Source organism: Aquarana catesbeiana, linkage group LG08 (assembly GCF_042186555.1).
Source record: "Aquarana catesbeiana isolate 2022-GZ linkage group LG08, ASM4218655v1, whole genome shotgun sequence".
Lineage (NCBI taxonomy): Eukaryota > Metazoa > Chordata > Amphibia > Anura > Ranidae > Aquarana > Aquarana catesbeiana.
In genome coordinates, this window is record NC_133331.1 from 13,785,025 (window position 1) to 13,803,366 (window position 18,342).

The window sequence follows — 18,342 nt, forward strand, 5'->3', positions numbered from 1 at the left end:
CTGTGTACTGCTTTTTTTTTGTTTGTTTGTTGTTTTTTTGTTGTAGTTTTTTAGCAATGAAATACCAGTTGCTGGCAATTTGGGGAAAATTTTACTTTGTAAATGTCACATTTTCTGTACATCAAAGATGCCCCTTCACATGCAGGATTAGGAATCTGCCCCCACCCTCAGGCATGTTATTTAAAGGAATTGGGCATTTTTAAAGGGTAACTCCACTTTCGTAGTGCTAGTCTCGGCCAATCATTAATGTGCTTGGTAATGCCCGGGACTCTCATATAAAAGCCGGGTCACATGGTTGAGAGAGAGTCTTCCGGTTTGAGCGTAGAGAAGCCAGCCTGGTTCCAGAAGGGGAGAGTTCCCCCCTCCGGGGAGCCAACGGAGCTCCCCCCCTGGCGAGAAGTGTGGGGAACCGGCCTCCACGGAGGAAGAGACGACACCTTACAGCATGTAGTCACTGGTGTCGTTGGCCGCCCTGCGGCCATAAAGCAGGAAAGGAACCAAGATTAATTGCGGAAGAAGTAGCAACAAAGCGGAAGGAAACTGGGCGATCGATCGTTTATGAGTGGCACATGGACTATTTAACACGTGAGTGAAAGCCCAAGGGAAGGGTACTGCCAGAGGCTGAGGGATGTTGGTACGCAAGTCAGTAAGATAGGCAGTGAAGGCCTGTGACTTTGGGTTCAGTAATGCCCCGGGATTCCAATCAGTCGGGCGGGAGAAGTTATTCAGAGTGACTCTTTCTCGGCTCAACTTGGAAGTACCATGCAGATGGGAAGTAGTGGTAAAAAGGTAGCGGTGAAGCTGCAAGCACACATATAGAGATACGGACTGTTCTTGAAAAGTCATGCAGATGAAGACGTTACTCAGAGTGACTCTTTACCAAATATTCTCTATCAAATCTACTTCCATCTTCCCTGATTGAAGAAATAACACAAAAGTGATTTCCTAACTATCCGCAAATGATTCTAGTTTTCCCGTAAAGAGACAGTGAAAAGATGATAATATAACCAAAGAGCATCTCAAAAGAAGTCCTTCTCCCATCACAGTTCATGTTAATTAATAAAGCAAGAGAAAAAGCAATATGGACTGTGTTTGAATTTTATGGGCTGCGATGAGTTAGGTGGTAAACGTGAATTATGGATATAATAATTAATCAGCTGCTCCTTCGGGGGTAAGCGCTACATATATATATATATATATATATATATATATATATATATATATATATATATATATATATATATATATATATATATATATATATACGCACACATATATATATATATATATATATATATATATATATATATACACACACATATATATATATATATATATATACACACATATATATATATATATATATATATATACACATATATATATATATATATATATATATATATATATATATATATATATTAACGTTCTGACTCAAATCATATTGTAATTGAATGTTTTTAAAAATTACCTTTCCTTTTCATTCTACAGCTCTGTGATTTTCTGTAAAATGCAATATTGAGACCTGGAAGCAATCAGTACAGAGAAAGTATACAGAACGCTCCACAGAAACATAATATCCTGCTTGTGTGATTGTAGATCAGCAGGATGAGTGTGCCAGGACAGGTTGATGTGTCTCATCTCTACTTCCTTTCACCACTCTGCATATCATAGATGAGAAGAGGGTACATCAGTGGAACAGATGAGCAGGAGGGGTTTAGAGGTGGGGCAGATGTGCAGGAGGTACAGTGGTGGGGCAGATGAGCGGATAAGTTCAGTGTTAGGACAGATGAGAAAATGGTTCAGTGGTGAGACAGAAGAGCATGGGGGTACGGCACTGGAGCAGATGAGCAGGATGGTACAGTGGTGGGGCAGATGAGCAGGATGGTACAGTGGTGGGGCAGATGAGCAGGATGGTACAGTGGTGGGGCAGATGAGCAGGATGGTACAGTGGTGGGGCAGATGAGCAGGATGGTACAGTGGTGGGGCAGATGAGCAGGATGGTACAGTGGTGGGGCAGATGAGCAGGATGGTACAGTGGTGGGGCATATGTGCAGGGGGTTACAGTGGTGGGGCAGATAAGCAGAGAGTAAAAGTGGTGGGACAGAAGAGCAGGGGGTACAGTGGTGGGGCAGAAGAGCAGGGGGGTACAGTGGTGGGGCAGAAGAGCAGGGAGTACAGTGGTGGGGCAGAAGAGCAGGGGGTACAGTGGTGGGGCAGAAGAGCAGGGGGTACAGAGCAGCATTTACTTTATAAAAAATCCTTTTTGTGATTGAGAGTGTGAAGTTGACATTTTTTGGCATTTTGCCAAGGCACCCAGGTTGAAAAACGCTGATCTAGTGCAATTGGTTGTAGGCATGCGGTGTATAGCATGCAGTCTGACCAGGGTTAGGTATGATTGATGAAAAATACTATATGCAGTATACAGTGACTTGAAAAAGTATTCATACCCCTTGACGTTTTCCACATTTTAAACGAAAAATTAAATGTATTTTATTGGGATTTTACGTGATAGACCAACACAAAGTGGCACATAATTGTGAAGTGGAAGGAAAATGATAAATGGTTTTCAACATTTTTTACAAATAAATATGTAAAAAGTGTGGGGGGCATTTGTATTCAGCCCCCTTTACTCTGATACCTCTAACTAAAATCCAGTGGAACCAATTGCCTTCAGAAATCACCTAATTAGTAAATAGAATCCACCTGTGTGTAACTTAATCTCAGGATAAATACAGCTGTTCTGTGAAACCCTCAGAGGTTTGTTAGAGAACCTTAGTGAACAAACAGCATCATGAAAGCCAAGTAACACACCAGGCAGGTCAGGGATAAAGTTGTGGAGAAGTATAAAGCAGGGTTAGGTTATATAAAAAGATATCCCAAGCTTTGAACATCTCACGGAGCTCTGTTCAATCCATCATCCGAAAATGGAAAGAGTATGGGACAACCGCAAACCTACCAAGACATGGTCGTCCACCTAAACTGACCGGCCGGGCAAGGAGAGCATTCATCAGAGAAGCAGCCAAGAGGTCCATGGTAACTCTGGAGGAGCTGCACGGACAAGTGTGAGGAGCAGGCCTCTTCCCATTGTTCATCAAAAAGGTTTGGCATTAGAGTTTGCCATTTAAAGCAGACTGTAATGGGACTTAGTAAGTCCTTACTAAGATTGGCATACAATAAATGAAAGTAGCCTTCAGAGATCAAGCCCTTGGGGCCCTGTGATCTCAGAGTACCTATCACTGGGTAATTAGAGAAACAGAATTTGACAGATTTACAGATTTTGCCCCCACTGATTTCAATAGTGATTCGGTCTTGGCATCCAAACATTTTTGAAGTCTGCCGAACCCTGTTCAAACTCTACCCAGGACAGTCTGGCCCATCCCTACTTTGAACAAATCATCTGAACAAGTGCAGTATGTATTAATAAAGTCAGAATTTCTGATCTGCATACTCATTGTGGATCGATTATTCACAAAGTATTAGAGCCAAAAGATTAGTATGAGAGCCAGGGAACCAGCAAACTATGATTTTTTTTGTTAGGAGGAGGTCAACAATGGCAGCTTTGGTATTACCCTTATGACAGGCTTTCTTTCAATGAAGGGTGGTGGGGAGTGGACAACTAAAAAATAAAACTGATCTGACAACTCTACATGTAAGGCATCAAACATACACTGGTCAGCCATAACTTTATGACTGTTGACGAATAATGCCGCGTACACACGAGCGGACTTTACGGCAGACTTTGCTCGGCGGATTTTGACAGACTTGCCTACAATCATGTTTTCTTTTACATCATGCGGATGACCGGGCAAGGCTCTGGTGCAAGGATTTTTGACACCCTAGGCGAAAAACCTCATTTTGCCACCCCCTTGGCTCCACCCATGACTCCACCTTCTTTGCCCTGCTCATGTATAGCCCGCCTTTTTAATGAAGCGCCCATCAAATGCAGCCTCACCAGCACCCATCAAATGCAGCCCACCAGCACCCATCAAATGCAGCCTCTTCAGCACCCATCAAATGCAGCCTCTTCAGCACCCATCAAATGCAGCCTCACCAGCGCCCATCAACTACAGCCTCACCAACACCCATCAAATGCAGCCTCACCAGTGCCCATCAAATGCAGCCTCACCAGTGCCCATCAAATGCAGCCTCACCAGCGCCCATAAAATGCAGCCTCACCAGCGCCCATCAAATGCAGCCTACCAGTGCCCATCAAATGCAGCCTCACCAGCGCCCATAAAATGCAGCCTCACCAGCGCCCATCAATGCAGCCTACCAGTGCCCATCAATGCAGCCTACCAGTGCCCATCAATGAATGTTGGCTTGCTTCTATTCATTCGGGAGTCAGGACACAGACACAGTCCTCTGCTGCCACTGCGCCTCTGGCACTTTGTGCGAAAGGAGTGGCGGCTGCCTGCTGATGCTGAGACTTAGTTGCTTGCTGCAGAGAGAAGAGAGTAGAAACACCAGTGGCCGTGCGCCCCTAGGCAGCAGTGCACCCTAGGCAGCTGCCTAGTTTGGCTAGTGGTAGCACGGCCCTGTGGCCGGGTGCATCACTTACCTGGGAAAGAGATGGCACCAGGATGCACTATGGGAAAAAGACAAGGTGGCAGAGGTAGTGTGATGCGTTGGGCAATGTTCTGCTGGGAAACCTTGGGCTCTGCCATTCGTATGGATGTTATTTGACACGTACCACCTACCTAAACATTGTCGGTGACCAAGTACACCCCTTCATGGAAATGGTATTACCTGATGGCAGTGGCCTCTTTCTGCCAAACTGTAAAAATGGTTCAAGGAACATAGGAGCCTAAAGCGGAGCTCCAGGCTCCTTCAGAAAAAAATTAAAAGTCTTTTAATACTAGGACACTTACCTATCCACAAATCCAACAGTACCTTCACCCAAGCTGGTCTTCCAATCGGCTCTTGGGTACTGCCCCCGCCTTCTCAGGTAAGGGAAACCGGCAGTGAAGCCTTGCGGCTTCATTGCCGGTTCCCTACTGCACATGAATAAAGCGTGCTGCGCTTTGTGAATGGCCCGGCGGCATGGGAGGGAGCTAAGGGAAGTCAGCCGGAAGTGAGAGCGGGTACCTGTCAAAACCAGGTACCCCCTCCCCCTGAAAGGTGCCAAATATGGCAGCGGAGGGGAGGAGGCAAATAAGCAATGCTTCCCCTTTTAGATGGAGCTCTGCTTTAAGGTGTTGATTTAGCCTCCAAATTCTCTAGATCTCTGGGATGTGGAATGTGCTAAAAAAAAAAATCAAGTCGGATCCATGGAGGCCCTACCTCCCAACTTCCAGGACTTAAAGGATCTGGTACTGACAACCTGGTGCCAGATACCGCAGCATACCTTCAGAGGTCTAGTGGTGTTCATGCCTTAATGGGTCAGGAAAGGGGGGACCTACTTAATATTAGGGGGGTGGTCATGAGTTATTATTGTTGTATACCCATAGGCCGCAAAATGATCCAAAACCCTCTGGCATGAAGAGATGCTTGGATAGGATGAGAAGTTAAGTTGATAAAATCTCTACAAACTATACAGATAGGCTCCAAAAAAGAATTTGTTAATGTTTTTAATTATTTAAGATGGCGTTGGTGGCTCGGCTCCCCAGCTGTCGCTGTGAGATGTCATGCAGTGAAGGGCTGTTCTCAGCAGCTCTCTGCCCTGTGAGAAGGAAAGTCTACATGCCGCGCTGTGACTGACTGAAATAACAGGAACAGAAAGCTGCAAATTAGAGTTCTAGTTGTTAAAGTCTGAACATTCTTCTGAAATTGTTTTATTTCCTATTGATAGCTTTATAAGTTTAGAGATCCATCACTTCGCCCAACTCAAACACCAACTAGTGAGTCATGCCATGTGTGATAATTGAGGTGCTGTACCTGTAGCGGGATTTTGTGGGGTGTGTGTATTGTAGACGAGAGGCTCATTTAGGGAGTATGAGATTTTAAAGAAGCCTACAGTTTGGTTAGAGTTTGTTACATGATATTTTGATGATATTGATTATGCTACTAACGCATCTCTATGTGGTTTGAAAGGAAGGCTTAAACCGGATGGGCCAATGGTGTAGCCCAGGGGTCTCCAAACTATGGCCCTCCAGTTGTTCAGGAACTACAATTCCCATCATGCCTAGTCATGTCTGTGAAAGTCAGAGTTTTACAATGCCTCATGGGACATGTAGCTGGAGGGCCGTAGTTTGGAGATCCCTGGTGTAGCCAGATGGAACAATTGGATTGAATGAATGAAGGGCAGGCTTGACTGGGGTGAGCCAATGGCATAGCCATGTGATTAAAATCGTATTGAATAAATTAAGGGAGGCTTGACTAGGGAGAGCCAATTGCATAGCCAGGTGAGGAAAATTGTATTGAATAGATGAAGGGGAGGCATAACTGGGTTGAGCCAATGCTGTAGCCAGGTGAGGAAACTTGGATTGTATTGACAAAAAGGAGGATTGACTAAGGTGGGCAAATTGGCTTAGCCAGATGGAAAAATTGGATTGAATAGAGGAAGGGGAGGCTTGATTAAGGTGGGCCAAATGGGGTAACCAGATGGAAAAATTGGATTGAATAGAGGAAGGGGAGGCTTGACTTGGGTGGGCCAATGGCATAGCCAGGTGAGGAAAATTGGATTGAATTGACAAAGAGGAGGCTTCACTAGGGCGGGCCAATTGGCATAATCAGATGGAAAAACAGGATTGAATAGAGGAAAGGGAGGCTTGATTGAGGTGAGTCAATGGTGTAGCCAGATAATGAAAATCGGATTGAATAAATTAAGGGGAGGCTTGACTTGGATGGGCCAATGGCGTAGCCAGGTGAGGAAAATTGTATTGTATTGACAAAGAGGAAGCTTGACTAGAGCGGGCCATTTGGCATAGTCAGATGGAAAAATTGGAGAGGAAAGGGAGGCTTGACTAAGGTGGGCCAATGGCATAGCTAGATGGAAAAAATGGATTGAATAGAGGAAAGGGAGGCTTAACTGGGGTCGGCAAATGGCACAGCCAGATGAGAAAAATTGGATTGAATTGATGAAGGGCAGGCTTGATTGAGGGGGGCCAATTGTGGAGCCAGGCAAGGAAAATTGTCTCTGAATTCCGGAAGCCATGACGTCATAAGTTCCCATAGCTCAGCCATTGTTGGCGCTCCCTCCTCTCCCCTGCAACAGCTGCTCCCTGACATAGGGGAGCTGGAGTTGTGGGATCGTGTGACCGAACCAGATTCAGGATAGGATTCTAAAGTCCTCTGGGGCAAGGAATGATATGAATGTTTCTATCTTGAATCCAGTCTGGGCACACAATCCAGCAGCTCCGGCCCAGGGAGCGCTCAACAATGGCTCTGAATTCCGGAAACCATGACGTCACTCATAGGCTTCCATAGCCCAGCCATTGTCAGCGCTTCTTCCTCTCCCCTGCAACAGCTGCTCCCTGCCACACCAGAGGGATGGAGCTGTGGGATCATGTGACCTGACCAGAGCAAATTAAAAATAGTTACAGGTTAGGCAAGATAAGTGTGAGGAGGGGGGAGGGAATATTGGAAAGAATACTTAGACTTGGGCTTTTCTTCCACTTTAACTCTAATGGCCGTGTGTTGATGGCCCTCACCACCTTGCACTTACTATAGAGAAACAAATAATAAAAATGTCAGCATGACGCTGTATATCCAGCAGTAGAGAAGGTGCAGAGTTAATGCTGCAGAATTGTAAATTCTTTTGGACAAGAAGTTCTGAACATGAAGTACTGCAACGCCTGGAGCTGCAAAGCCCTTATAGTCCAGATCAATCATGGCAGCTCTGGGAAGATTTAAATGCATCATTTACAGCCGGCTCAGCTTTCAGAATACCTTGTAGAATCCATTACATCAAAGGTATTTAAGCTATTTGTATTTCTGTCACTGTCTGCCAAAGATTATAGAGCTACAGTAACTATATAAAGACATATAGCCCGTATTAAAAGAGTATTCCCAATGGGGTGCATATTGCATGAAAGAAAGAGGCAGTTCATAGCAATGACTAATCACAGGACCAACACTCATATAAAAGGAGTTAAAGGAAATCTCATTCTAGGCCTCCTCTAGAAATGTCAGCTAATAGAATCTGAAGAGCCAAAACAAAACCAAGCCAATAAAACATATATGAAAGAACTGTAAACTCCAGCCAAACTTTTGTTTAGTTCTATAAAAGTGAGGAGAGATTAGAACCATATCTATAACCCCACATCTATACATCTCACTTCTATGGATCTACCCACACTATATAACACAAGGGGGGTACAGTATCTTGGATTAGCTACTCCCATAATCTCTCTATTGGCCTCCCAACACTCTATAACACAAGGGGGGTACATTAGACTGGCTGCCCCCCATGCAAATCTCTTCTATAGGTCTCCCAACACTCTTCAGTACAAGGGGGATACATTAGACTGGTTGCCCCCATGCAAATCTCTTCTATAGGTCTCCCAACACTCAATACAAGGGGGATACATTAGACTGGTTGCCCCACATGCAAATCTCTTCTATAGGTCTCCCAACACTCAATACAAGGGGGATACATTAGACTGGCTGCCCCCATGCAAATCTCTTCTATAGGTCATCCAAAACACTCTTCAATACAAGAGGGATACATTAGACTGGTTGCCCCCATTCAAATCTCTTCTATAGGTCTCCCAACACTCTTCAATACAAAGGGGTAAATTAGACTGGCTGCCCCCATGCAAATCTCTTCTATAGGTCATCCAAAACACTCTTCAATACAAGAGGGATACATTAGACTGGTTGCCCCCATTCAAATCTCTTCTATAGGTCTCCCAACACTCTTCAATACAAAGGGGTAAATTAGACTGGCTGCCCCATGCAAACCTCTTCTATAGGTCTCCCAACACTCAATACAAGGGGGATACATTAAACTGGCTGCCCCCATGCAAATCTCTTCTATAGGTCTCCCAACACTCTTCAATACAAGGGGGATACATTATACTGTTTTCCCTCATGCATACCTCTTCTGTAGGTCTCCCAACACTTTATAACACAAGGGGGATACATTATACTGGCTGACCCATGCATATCTCTTTTATAAGTCTCCCAACACCCTATGATACAAGGTGTGTACAGTAGCCTAGCTGCCCCCATACATCTCTCTTCTATAAGTCTTTTGATGCTCTATAGCACGAGGGGTACACACTCTTCTATAGGTCTCCCAACACTCTTATATACGGGGAGGGGATACATTAGACTGGCTGCCCCCATGCATATCTCTTATTGGGCTCCCAATACTCTATAATACAAGGTGGGTACATTGGATTAGTTACTCCAATACATTTCTCTAGTATAAGTCTCTCCATGCTCTATAGCACAAGGGGGTACACGCTCTTCTATAGGTCTCTCAACAATCTATAATACAAGGGGGTAGATTAATTTAGCTGAAGATGAAGGATGAAGGTAGTTGCATTCCACAGTGGAAAAAGAAAAAAATTCAGATAAAAAAGGCAAAAAACACTTAGTCCCAGTTTTGTCTTTTTATCTGGATTTGTTCAATAAAGAAGTTTTTTTTTCTTTTTACACTTTGGAGTGCCGCTACTTTCATCCTTCATCCATTGCGGCTGTGAATCGGGCTGGCACCCAGGTGGTCTTAGTGCATGTGAATCTTATAGCACATTGCTTTGGAGTGGTGTGTACCCTGTGTGCCTTTTTTTCTACATTAGATTAGCTGCCCCATATTTCTTCTATAATTCTCCCCATATTTCTTTTATAGGTCTCCAAACACACTATAATACAAGGGTTTACATTAGATTGGATTCCCCCATACATTTCTCCACTATAAGTCTCTCAAATCTCTATAACACAAGGGGGGAGGGGGAGACTCTCTTCTTATGCCCCGTACACACGGTCGGATTTTCCGACTGAAAATGTGTGATAGGACCTTGTCGGAAATTCAGACCGTGTGTAGGCTCCATCACACATTTTCCATCGGATTTTCCGACACACAGTTTGAGAGCAGGATATAAAATTTTCCGACAACAAAATCAGTTGTCGGAATTTCCGATCGTGTGTACACAAATCCGACGCACAAAGTGCCACGCATGCTCAGAATAAATAAAGAGATGAAAGCTATTGGCTACTGCCCCATTTATAGTCCCGACATACGTGTTTTACATCACCACGTTCAGAATAATCGGATTTTCTGACAACTTTGTGTGACCGTGTGTATGCAAGACAAGTTTGAGCCAACATCCGTCGGAAAAAATCCATGGATTTTGTTGTCGGAATGTCCGATCAATGTCCGACCGTGTGTATGGGGCATAAGGGTTTCCCAAAATTTTATAATACAGGGGGGCGGTTAGATTAGCTGCTCCGAGACATATCTCTTCTAATAGTTTCTATAACACAATGGGGAGTATACTCTCTTTTATAGGTCTCCCAACATTTTATAACACAAGGAGGTGGGGGGGAGGGGGTACATTAGACTAGCTACTCCTATACATATCTCTTCTATAGGTCTCCTGACATTAGCCAGACTGCCCCCATACATAATTTGGGCCTATTAATTCTCTAATACAGGGGGGGGGGGGTGCAGTCTAGCTGCTCCCATACATCTCTCTTGCATAGGTCTCCTGATACTCTGTTATACAAGGGGTACATTAGACTGGTTGCCCCCATACATCTCTTTTCTATAAGTCTTCCAACACTCTATAACACAGGGAGGTACACTCTTCTACAGGTCTCCCAACACTCTATAATACAAGGGGGGTACACCCTCTTCTATAGGTCTCTCAAAATTGTATAACTGGAGGGGGGTACATTAGACGGGCTGCCCACATACAACTGCCTTCTATAGGTCTCCAAACACTCTATAATACAAGAGGTGTACATTCAGGAGCGGACTGATAACTCATGGGGCCCCCGGGCAATAGGAGATTATGGGGCCCCCAGGCAATCAGAGATTATGGGGCCACACAGTATACACACACACAGTATACAATCTCAAAGTATACACATACATGTACACACAGTATACACAGACAGATGTAAAAAAAAAACAGATTTATACATACTGTCCCTGGTTTTACTGAGGCTGGCAACCCTGATGGGGCCCCCTAGTGGCCCAGGGCCCTCGGGCAATGCCCGAGTGGCTCAATGGCCAGTCCGCCCCTGGGTACATTTGAATAACTGCCCCCATCTATATCTCTTTTATCAGAGTCCCCTGTACATCCATGAATGCCCCTTTAGAGACCTCCTTACATCTGGGATTCATTTTAGCATTCCCAGCAGGGCCCTCCCTTACATCCTTGTGTGCCCAACAGAGTCATGGTGCAATCTATTTCCATTTGTAGATTCATGCACTTTAACACCAACTGTTGCAAGAATTACCTGAGGATCCCGCAGTGTTATTTTTGGGTTTCTTGATGACCCTTTTAGGCATCAAACAGTCAGCTCTTGGCCTAAATTTGCTTGGTCGGCCTGAACAAATTAGAAGACCTTGGAAACCTACGCCATTTGTAGATTATTTTCCTTACAGTGGAATTATTTATTTCAAATCATTTGTTGATATTTTTAAATCCCTTCCCAGACTCCCAGACATCCATAACCTTCTCTCTGAGGTCTTTTGGATCTTGTCATGATGACACCACACCAGGGCCATCTTTTTACGCAAGGCAAAATGGGTAGCTGCCCTGGGCCCAGTCATTGTTGTGGGGCCCAAAGCAGCTGCCCCTTGAGCCAGCCCTGCCTGCAAATAGTTATGCAGATGTAGCTGGACAGTCGGTACCAGGGGCAAACTGACCATTTGGGCACTTGGGCACTGCATGAGAGGCTACTGGTTTCTTTATTGGGTTGCCGACGGCTGTGTGCCTTCCGGTGGATCAATAGAGAGCTGGCCGCAAGCCCTGGAGTTCTTCCCAAGCTCCTCCTCATTCTTCCTGAGCTCCTCCTCAGGAATCTTCAGTTCTTCCTGAGCTCCTCCTCATTCATCCTGAGCTTCTCCTCAGGAATCCCCAGTTCTTCCTGAGCTCCTCCTCATTCTTCCTGAGCTCCTCCTAAGGAATCTCCAGTTCTTCCTGAGCTCCTCCTCATTCTTCCTGAGCTTCTCCACCGGATATCTTCAATTCTTCCTGAGCTCCTCCTCATTCTTCCTGAGCTTCTCCACAGGAATCTTCAATTCTTCCTGAGCTCCTCCTCAGGAATCTCCAGTTCTTCCTGAGCTCCTTTTCGATCTTCCCCAGTTTTTCCGGAGCTTCTCCTCATTCTTTCCAAGCTCCTCCTCATCTTCCTGAGCTTTTCTTCATGTGTTAGAAACGGATACAAATTTTCTGTATGATTTAGAGTGACCATACATGATTCTTTTTATTTTTTTTTTTCGTTCAATCAGCATGTTGAAAGAAAAAAAAAAAATACGCAGATTCCCCCCATCCACCTCAAATCCTTCCCGCTGTGGTATTGTATTTTGACAGTGGAGAGCCTCAACCGCAAGCAGAATACAATGATCAGTGTTTCTGTCTGCAGCCGGCGGCACTGATTGTTCAGGAAAAACCTGACCCAAGGAACAGTTTGTCCGGGGTCCAATCAATATTAAAGACGGCCCTGCACCACACATAATGGGCACTCCCAAATGTAAGAGGGGATTCTGCTGCCACTCCAGGATGTAAGGGGGACTCTATTTGGCATTCATGGATGTAAATGGGGACTCGACTGTAAAATATATGATGTGGTTTTCATACTGAAAAAGTTTGGAGACCCCTGCCATAGAGGATTGTGAGAACTTTCTATAATAATCATACTTCATCCCCACCAGAATGTTGCTGATTCACAGGAAGTCAAAACTGTAAGAAAAGAAAAAAAAAAAAGCCCAAAATTCCGCCGTGCGCCACATAAAAGAAAGAAAGAAAGAAAACATTTCTGCTGGTTGAGCAGAAGAATACGAAGGAAGGCAGCGTGACCTACTATGTGATGCTACAGTGGAAATACACTTTTACTGCATAAAAGCAATAAAATAAGTCAATTTCAAACGCCGACAATCAATATAAAATTCATGCCAACTAAGCTCAAAGAAAAAGGCATTAATATGTATTGTATTCTAAAAATCACATTACGGGAAGTTCACCGCTGGAGAGGACATGTCTGACCTTTTATCCGGACTTGTCTGCGGGATCTCATTACAAGGATATCAGCTTCATTTACTTAGACAAGGATGGCAACCGATCAGAAGTTGTCTGATTGTTCTACCTTGATGAAGGTAGACCGGGGCTTGTGTGCTCGGGAGTTAGGTATGCTGTGTCCATGAGATCATGCAGCACTGTTGCACCATATTACTAGTCTGGGGGTGAGCTGTGTCGGAGCTCCTCCCTGCACATGCTGTGCCATTGTGGCGTTGGTAGGAGTCGGAGTGCGTGCGTGCGCGCGACGCCTCCCTGGACACAGCTTTCTTTGCCACACATTTGAAGAGGCTATATCCTACAACAGCACTTTGCTTCTTTTGTACACATGTTAGCTATTTATAATGTCAATCTATATCCTGTTTTGTCAGTTAGCCACTTTTCCCCTTCAACTGCTCTTGGTGATTGGGGACTGTCCTTGATGTCTCTGCATATTTCTCTTTACACTATCATCCATGCTAATCTGGTCGTGGGCATATCATTATCCTATGTGTACAGATTCTGTACTCTGATTCACAACTCTGCCCCAAGCTACATCACCGATCTTGTCTCCAAATAACACCCAAATTGTCCTCTCCACTCTTCTCAAGACCTCCTACTCTGAAGCTCTCTCGTCTCCTCCTCCCATTCTTGTCTCCAGGATTTCTCCTGAGCCTCTCCCTTCCTCTGGAACTCGCTACCTCAACCTATCCAGCTATCCCCTACTCTTGCTTTTTCAGGCGATCCCTGAAAATTCATCTCTTCAGGAAAGCCTATCACGTCTCCAACTAATCTCCTACCACTTCCATCAGCTCATTCCCCACATCTACAACCTTTTGTACCACCTGCCCCACCCTATTAGATTGTAAGCTCTTCTGAGCAGGGCCCTCTTAATCCTCTTGTATTTTATTGTATTATAACTGTATTGTCTCCCTTTTATATTGTAAAGCGCTGTGTAAACTGTTGGTTGTATAATAATAATAATATGCCTGTACTAGAAAATCAATCCAGCTTATCTACAAATTAATCATGTTTTTACAAATATCATTTTTATTTCCATTGCAATGTGCTGCCTAGATGACATATGAATATATATATGGATTTATAGAATTTACCCATCAATTTTTCTAGATCACCACGTGGTGCCAAGTTGATGTATATCTATGTATCCTTGATGTCCATGCTACATGCGCATATGTATGTGGATGTATATATATGGATAATACTTTTTATTTGTCTTGCATTGTTGATATGTATTTTATACATCTTGTTAATAAACATGCCCTTTTACCAATTTACCTCCACAATGTCAATAGCCTCATTTAAAGTCCCAATTTTCCTTCTTTATTTACCTTGATAAAGGCACTCTCTGATTGGTGGCTGTGGTTTAGTGCACTTTGCACATCACCATAAACTTGCACCGATTTGACCTATACTAGACATTTCAGCTTGGCAGCCCTAATCCTGGCCCATAGCAATGACAAAAGTAGAATGCCAGGCTAAACCCAACTAGTCCCAACAATGTTCCCTCCCCTCTCCTAACACCTATGGTGACAACCCAGGGTAAGAAAGAGATATAGACTTGCCTATTTTCAGCCCACTCCAGTCTAGTCATGTGATCTGACTCCCCTGTGTCAGCTAGCAGAGGTTGCAGGGGAGAAGAGGGAGTGCCGGAAAAGGATGGGGCATAGGAGCTGATGTGGTGTGGACAGGAAGCCAGCGCTAGAGTCAGCACTCAATGGGCTGCTTATGCAGTGTTTATAGACAGTACGGTTACAATGCATTTTAATACAGGGCCCTGATCGTCAGAGCTTACAATCTAAAAGGGGGGGTCAAGTGATACAAAAGGTAATACAGAAACCATGGTGGATGGGCTGATGGAAAGAGTAAAACTCCAGTTGTTAGGTGGAGGTGGAATAGGCTTCCCTCAAGACATGAGTTTTCAGGGATCACGTAAAATTGGACATAGTAGGAGATAGCCAGACAGATTGAGTTGGGGAGTTCCAGAGGATAGGTGGGGCTCTGAAGAAGTCCTGAAAGGTGAGTATGGGAGGAGCTGACCAGAGTGGTAGAGAGCAGGAGGTCTTGGGAGGAGTGGAGAGGATGGTATGGGTGATATTCTGAGATGTGGTTGGTAATGTAGCTCGGAGCAAAGTTTTGGATGATCTTGCATGTTGTAGTTGTTGTTTTGGGTTGTATTCATTGGGGGAGTGAAAGTCAGTGGAGGGATTAGTGGAGAGGGGTAGAGAACACTGAGTAGAGGCCAATGGAGGGATTGGCAGAGAGGGGTGGAGGACACTGAAAGGAGGTCAAAAGAGGGATTGGCAGAGAGGGGTGGAGGATACTGAGTAGAAGGTCAATGGAGGGATTGGAAGAGAGGGGTGAAGGACATTGAATGGAGGCCAGAGGAGGGATTGGCAGAGAGGGGTGGAGGTCACTGGGGGAGGACAGATGAGGGATTATCAGAGAGGGGTGGAGAAAATTAAGTGGAGGCCAGTAGAGGGATTGGCAGAGAGAGTTGGAGGACACTGAGTGGAGGCCAGTGGAGGGATTGGTGAGAAGGGGTGGAGGACACTGAGTGAAGGTCAGTGAAGGGGTTGGCGGAGAGGGGTGAAGGACACCGAGCAGAGGTCAGAGGAGGGATTGGCAGAGAGGGGTAGAGGACACTGAGTGGAAGGTCAATAGAGGGATTGGCGGAGAGGGGTGGAGGACAGTAAGTGGAGGTCAGAGAAGGGATTGGCAGAGAGGGGTGGAGGACACTGAGTGGAAGGTCAATGAAGGGATTGGCAGAGAGGGGTGGAGGATACTGAGTGGAAGGTCAATGAAGGGATTGGCAGAGATGGGTGGAGGGCACTGAGTGGAAGGTCAATGAAGGGATTGGCAGAGAGGGGTGGAGGACACTGAGTGGAAGGTCAATGAAGGGATTGGCAGAGAGGGGTGGAGGGCACTGAGTGGAAGGTCAATGAAGGGATTGGCAGAGAGGGTTTGAGAACACTGAGTTGAAGGTCAATGAAGGGATTGGCAGAGAGGGGTGGAGGACACTGAGGGATTGGGAATGGAGGGATTGGCAGAGAGGGGTGGCGAACACTGAGCAGTTGGTAAGGTGGGGTTCTGGCAGCAGCATTCATGATAGACTGAAGAGGGGAAGCCTATGGAGAGGTAGGCGTATGAGAAAGAAGTTGCACTAGTCAATGGATATGATGTGCACTGCAACTTCAGTCAATTCTTTGAGTATTGGCAAAAGCCTGTAAATTAAGAATTTAAAAATGTGGAGACGTGAGTGGAACCATTACTCATACCTGTATACTTATTGACACCTGCTTCAGCCGCCACATTGGAGAGGACAAGAACCCCCCTGGTCACGTCACTTGCTGCCTCATCAAGTTCAATCAAGGCGTGCGGGCCCACTCTCCGATCTGCATAGTTTGCAATGTAAATGGAGTATCTTCCCGTACCCTACAAGGGAGGAGCAGAAAGAGATGACTTATTGTAATAAGTTTAATATAAATGATGATCAGTTTCCATTAGGATGTTATTAACAAAACCAACAATCCAACATTTACTGCTCTAGGCTCTGCCAGCATCCCGTTGCAGGAAATGAGGGGAGAAGGGGAAGACATCTTTCTTCATTTCTATTTCATTATTTATAATTAAAGGATAAAACATTTTAACAGCTTTAATTCGGGGGAAAAAAACATCACCAATAAATTTACATCTGTATGTGCATGATGCTTCCTGATTCAGAGCTGCAATATTACCTGCTATATGGAGAGGAGGCACAGATCACTAGTAATACCAACAACTGCATTGTGTGTAACAGCTAGATTCTTCAATTCCTTTCCCAGGCAAACACATTATTGGAATATTTATTTACTTCAAATTTTACACCAGACACATGAGAATAACTTTTCACCTTACACATCTATTAATGAACATTACGTTTTGCTTGAAGGAGGAGTAACGATATGAGGTGTATTTATAGGAAAAAAAAAATCACATAACTGTTCATCAATTGAAACAGCATGTAATTTTTTCTGTTCCACACAGTGCAAAATGTATTGTTTTCAGGCTATATACCGATCACTCATAACTTTATGACCACTGGCAGGTAAAGTGAATAATATTAATTATCTCCTTACAATGACACCTGAAAGTGGGTGGGATATATTAGGCAGCAAGTGAACAAGTTGTCCCTGAAGTTAATGTGTTGAAAAATGGGCAAGTGTAAATATTTGAGGGACTTTGATAAGGGCCAAATTCTAATGTCTAGATGACTGGGTCAGAGCAACTCCTAAACTGCAGCTCTTGTGGGATGTTCCTGGTCTGCAGTGGTCAGGACCTACTAATAGTGGTCCAAGGAAAACCAGTGAACCAGTGACAGGATCAAGGCGGCCAAGGCTCATTGATGGAGGTGGGGAGGAAAGGCTCATTGATGGAGGTGGGGAGGGAAGGAGGGAAGGCTCATTGATAGAGGTGGGGAGGGAAGGCTCATTGATGAAGGTGGGGGGGGGATGTGTTTATTGATGGAGGTGGAAGGGAAGGCTCATTGATGGAGGTGGAAGGGAAGGCTTATTGATGGTGGTGGAGAGGGAAGGCTCATTGATGGAGGTGGGAGGGAAGGATTCTTAATGGAGTTAGGGAGAGAAGGCTCATTGATGAGGTAAGGGGGGGAGGATCATTGATGGAGGTGGGGAGGGAAGGCTTTTTGATGGCGGTGGAGAGGGAAGGCTCATTGATGGAGGTGGAGAGGGAAGGCTTATTGATGGAGGTGGAGAGGGAAGGCTTATTGATAGAGGTGGGGAGGGAAAGCTCATTGATAGAGGTGGGGGAAGGAAGGCTCATTGATGGAGGTGGAAGGGAGGGTTCATTGATGGAGGTGGGAGGGAAGGCATATTGATAGAGGTGGAGAGGGAAGGCTTATTGATAGAGGTGGGGGGAAGACACATTAATAGCAGTGGGGAGGGAAGGCTTATTGATGGAGGTGGAGGAGAGGGCTCATTGATGGAGGTCGGGAGGGAAGGCTCATTGATGGAGGTGGGGAGGGAAGGCTCATTGATGGTGGTGGGGGAGAGGGCCCATTGATGGAGGTGGGGATGGAAGGCTCATTGATGGAAGTAGGGAGGGAAGGCTTATTGATGGAGGTAGGGAGGGAAGGCTGGCCCATGTAGTCTGATCCAATAGGAGAGTTCCTGGAGCTCAAATTGATGAAAAAGTGAAGGTAGGGAGGGAA

At 45.1% G+C, this 18,342-nt stretch overlaps 1 protein-coding gene across 4 annotated transcripts in view; it reads right to left on the reverse strand.

Annotated features, from left to right (window-relative positions):
* CRTAC1 (cartilage acidic protein 1) overlaps positions 1 to 18,342 on the reverse strand; it is a 951,030-nt gene that overhangs the window by 299,355 nt on the left and 633,333 nt on the right. For all 4 annotated transcript variants that reach the window (XR_012235617.1, XM_073595539.1, XM_073595541.1 and 1 more), the window contains exon 5: positions 16,412 to 16,568. Coding sequence is in view for 3 of the 4 variants with exons in the window: in XM_073595539.1 (XP_073451640.1) it covers positions 16,412 to 16,568 (157 nt within the window). In the remaining variant the exon portion in view is untranslated. The remainder of the gene's footprint in view (positions 1 to 16,411; positions 16,569 to 18,342) is intronic.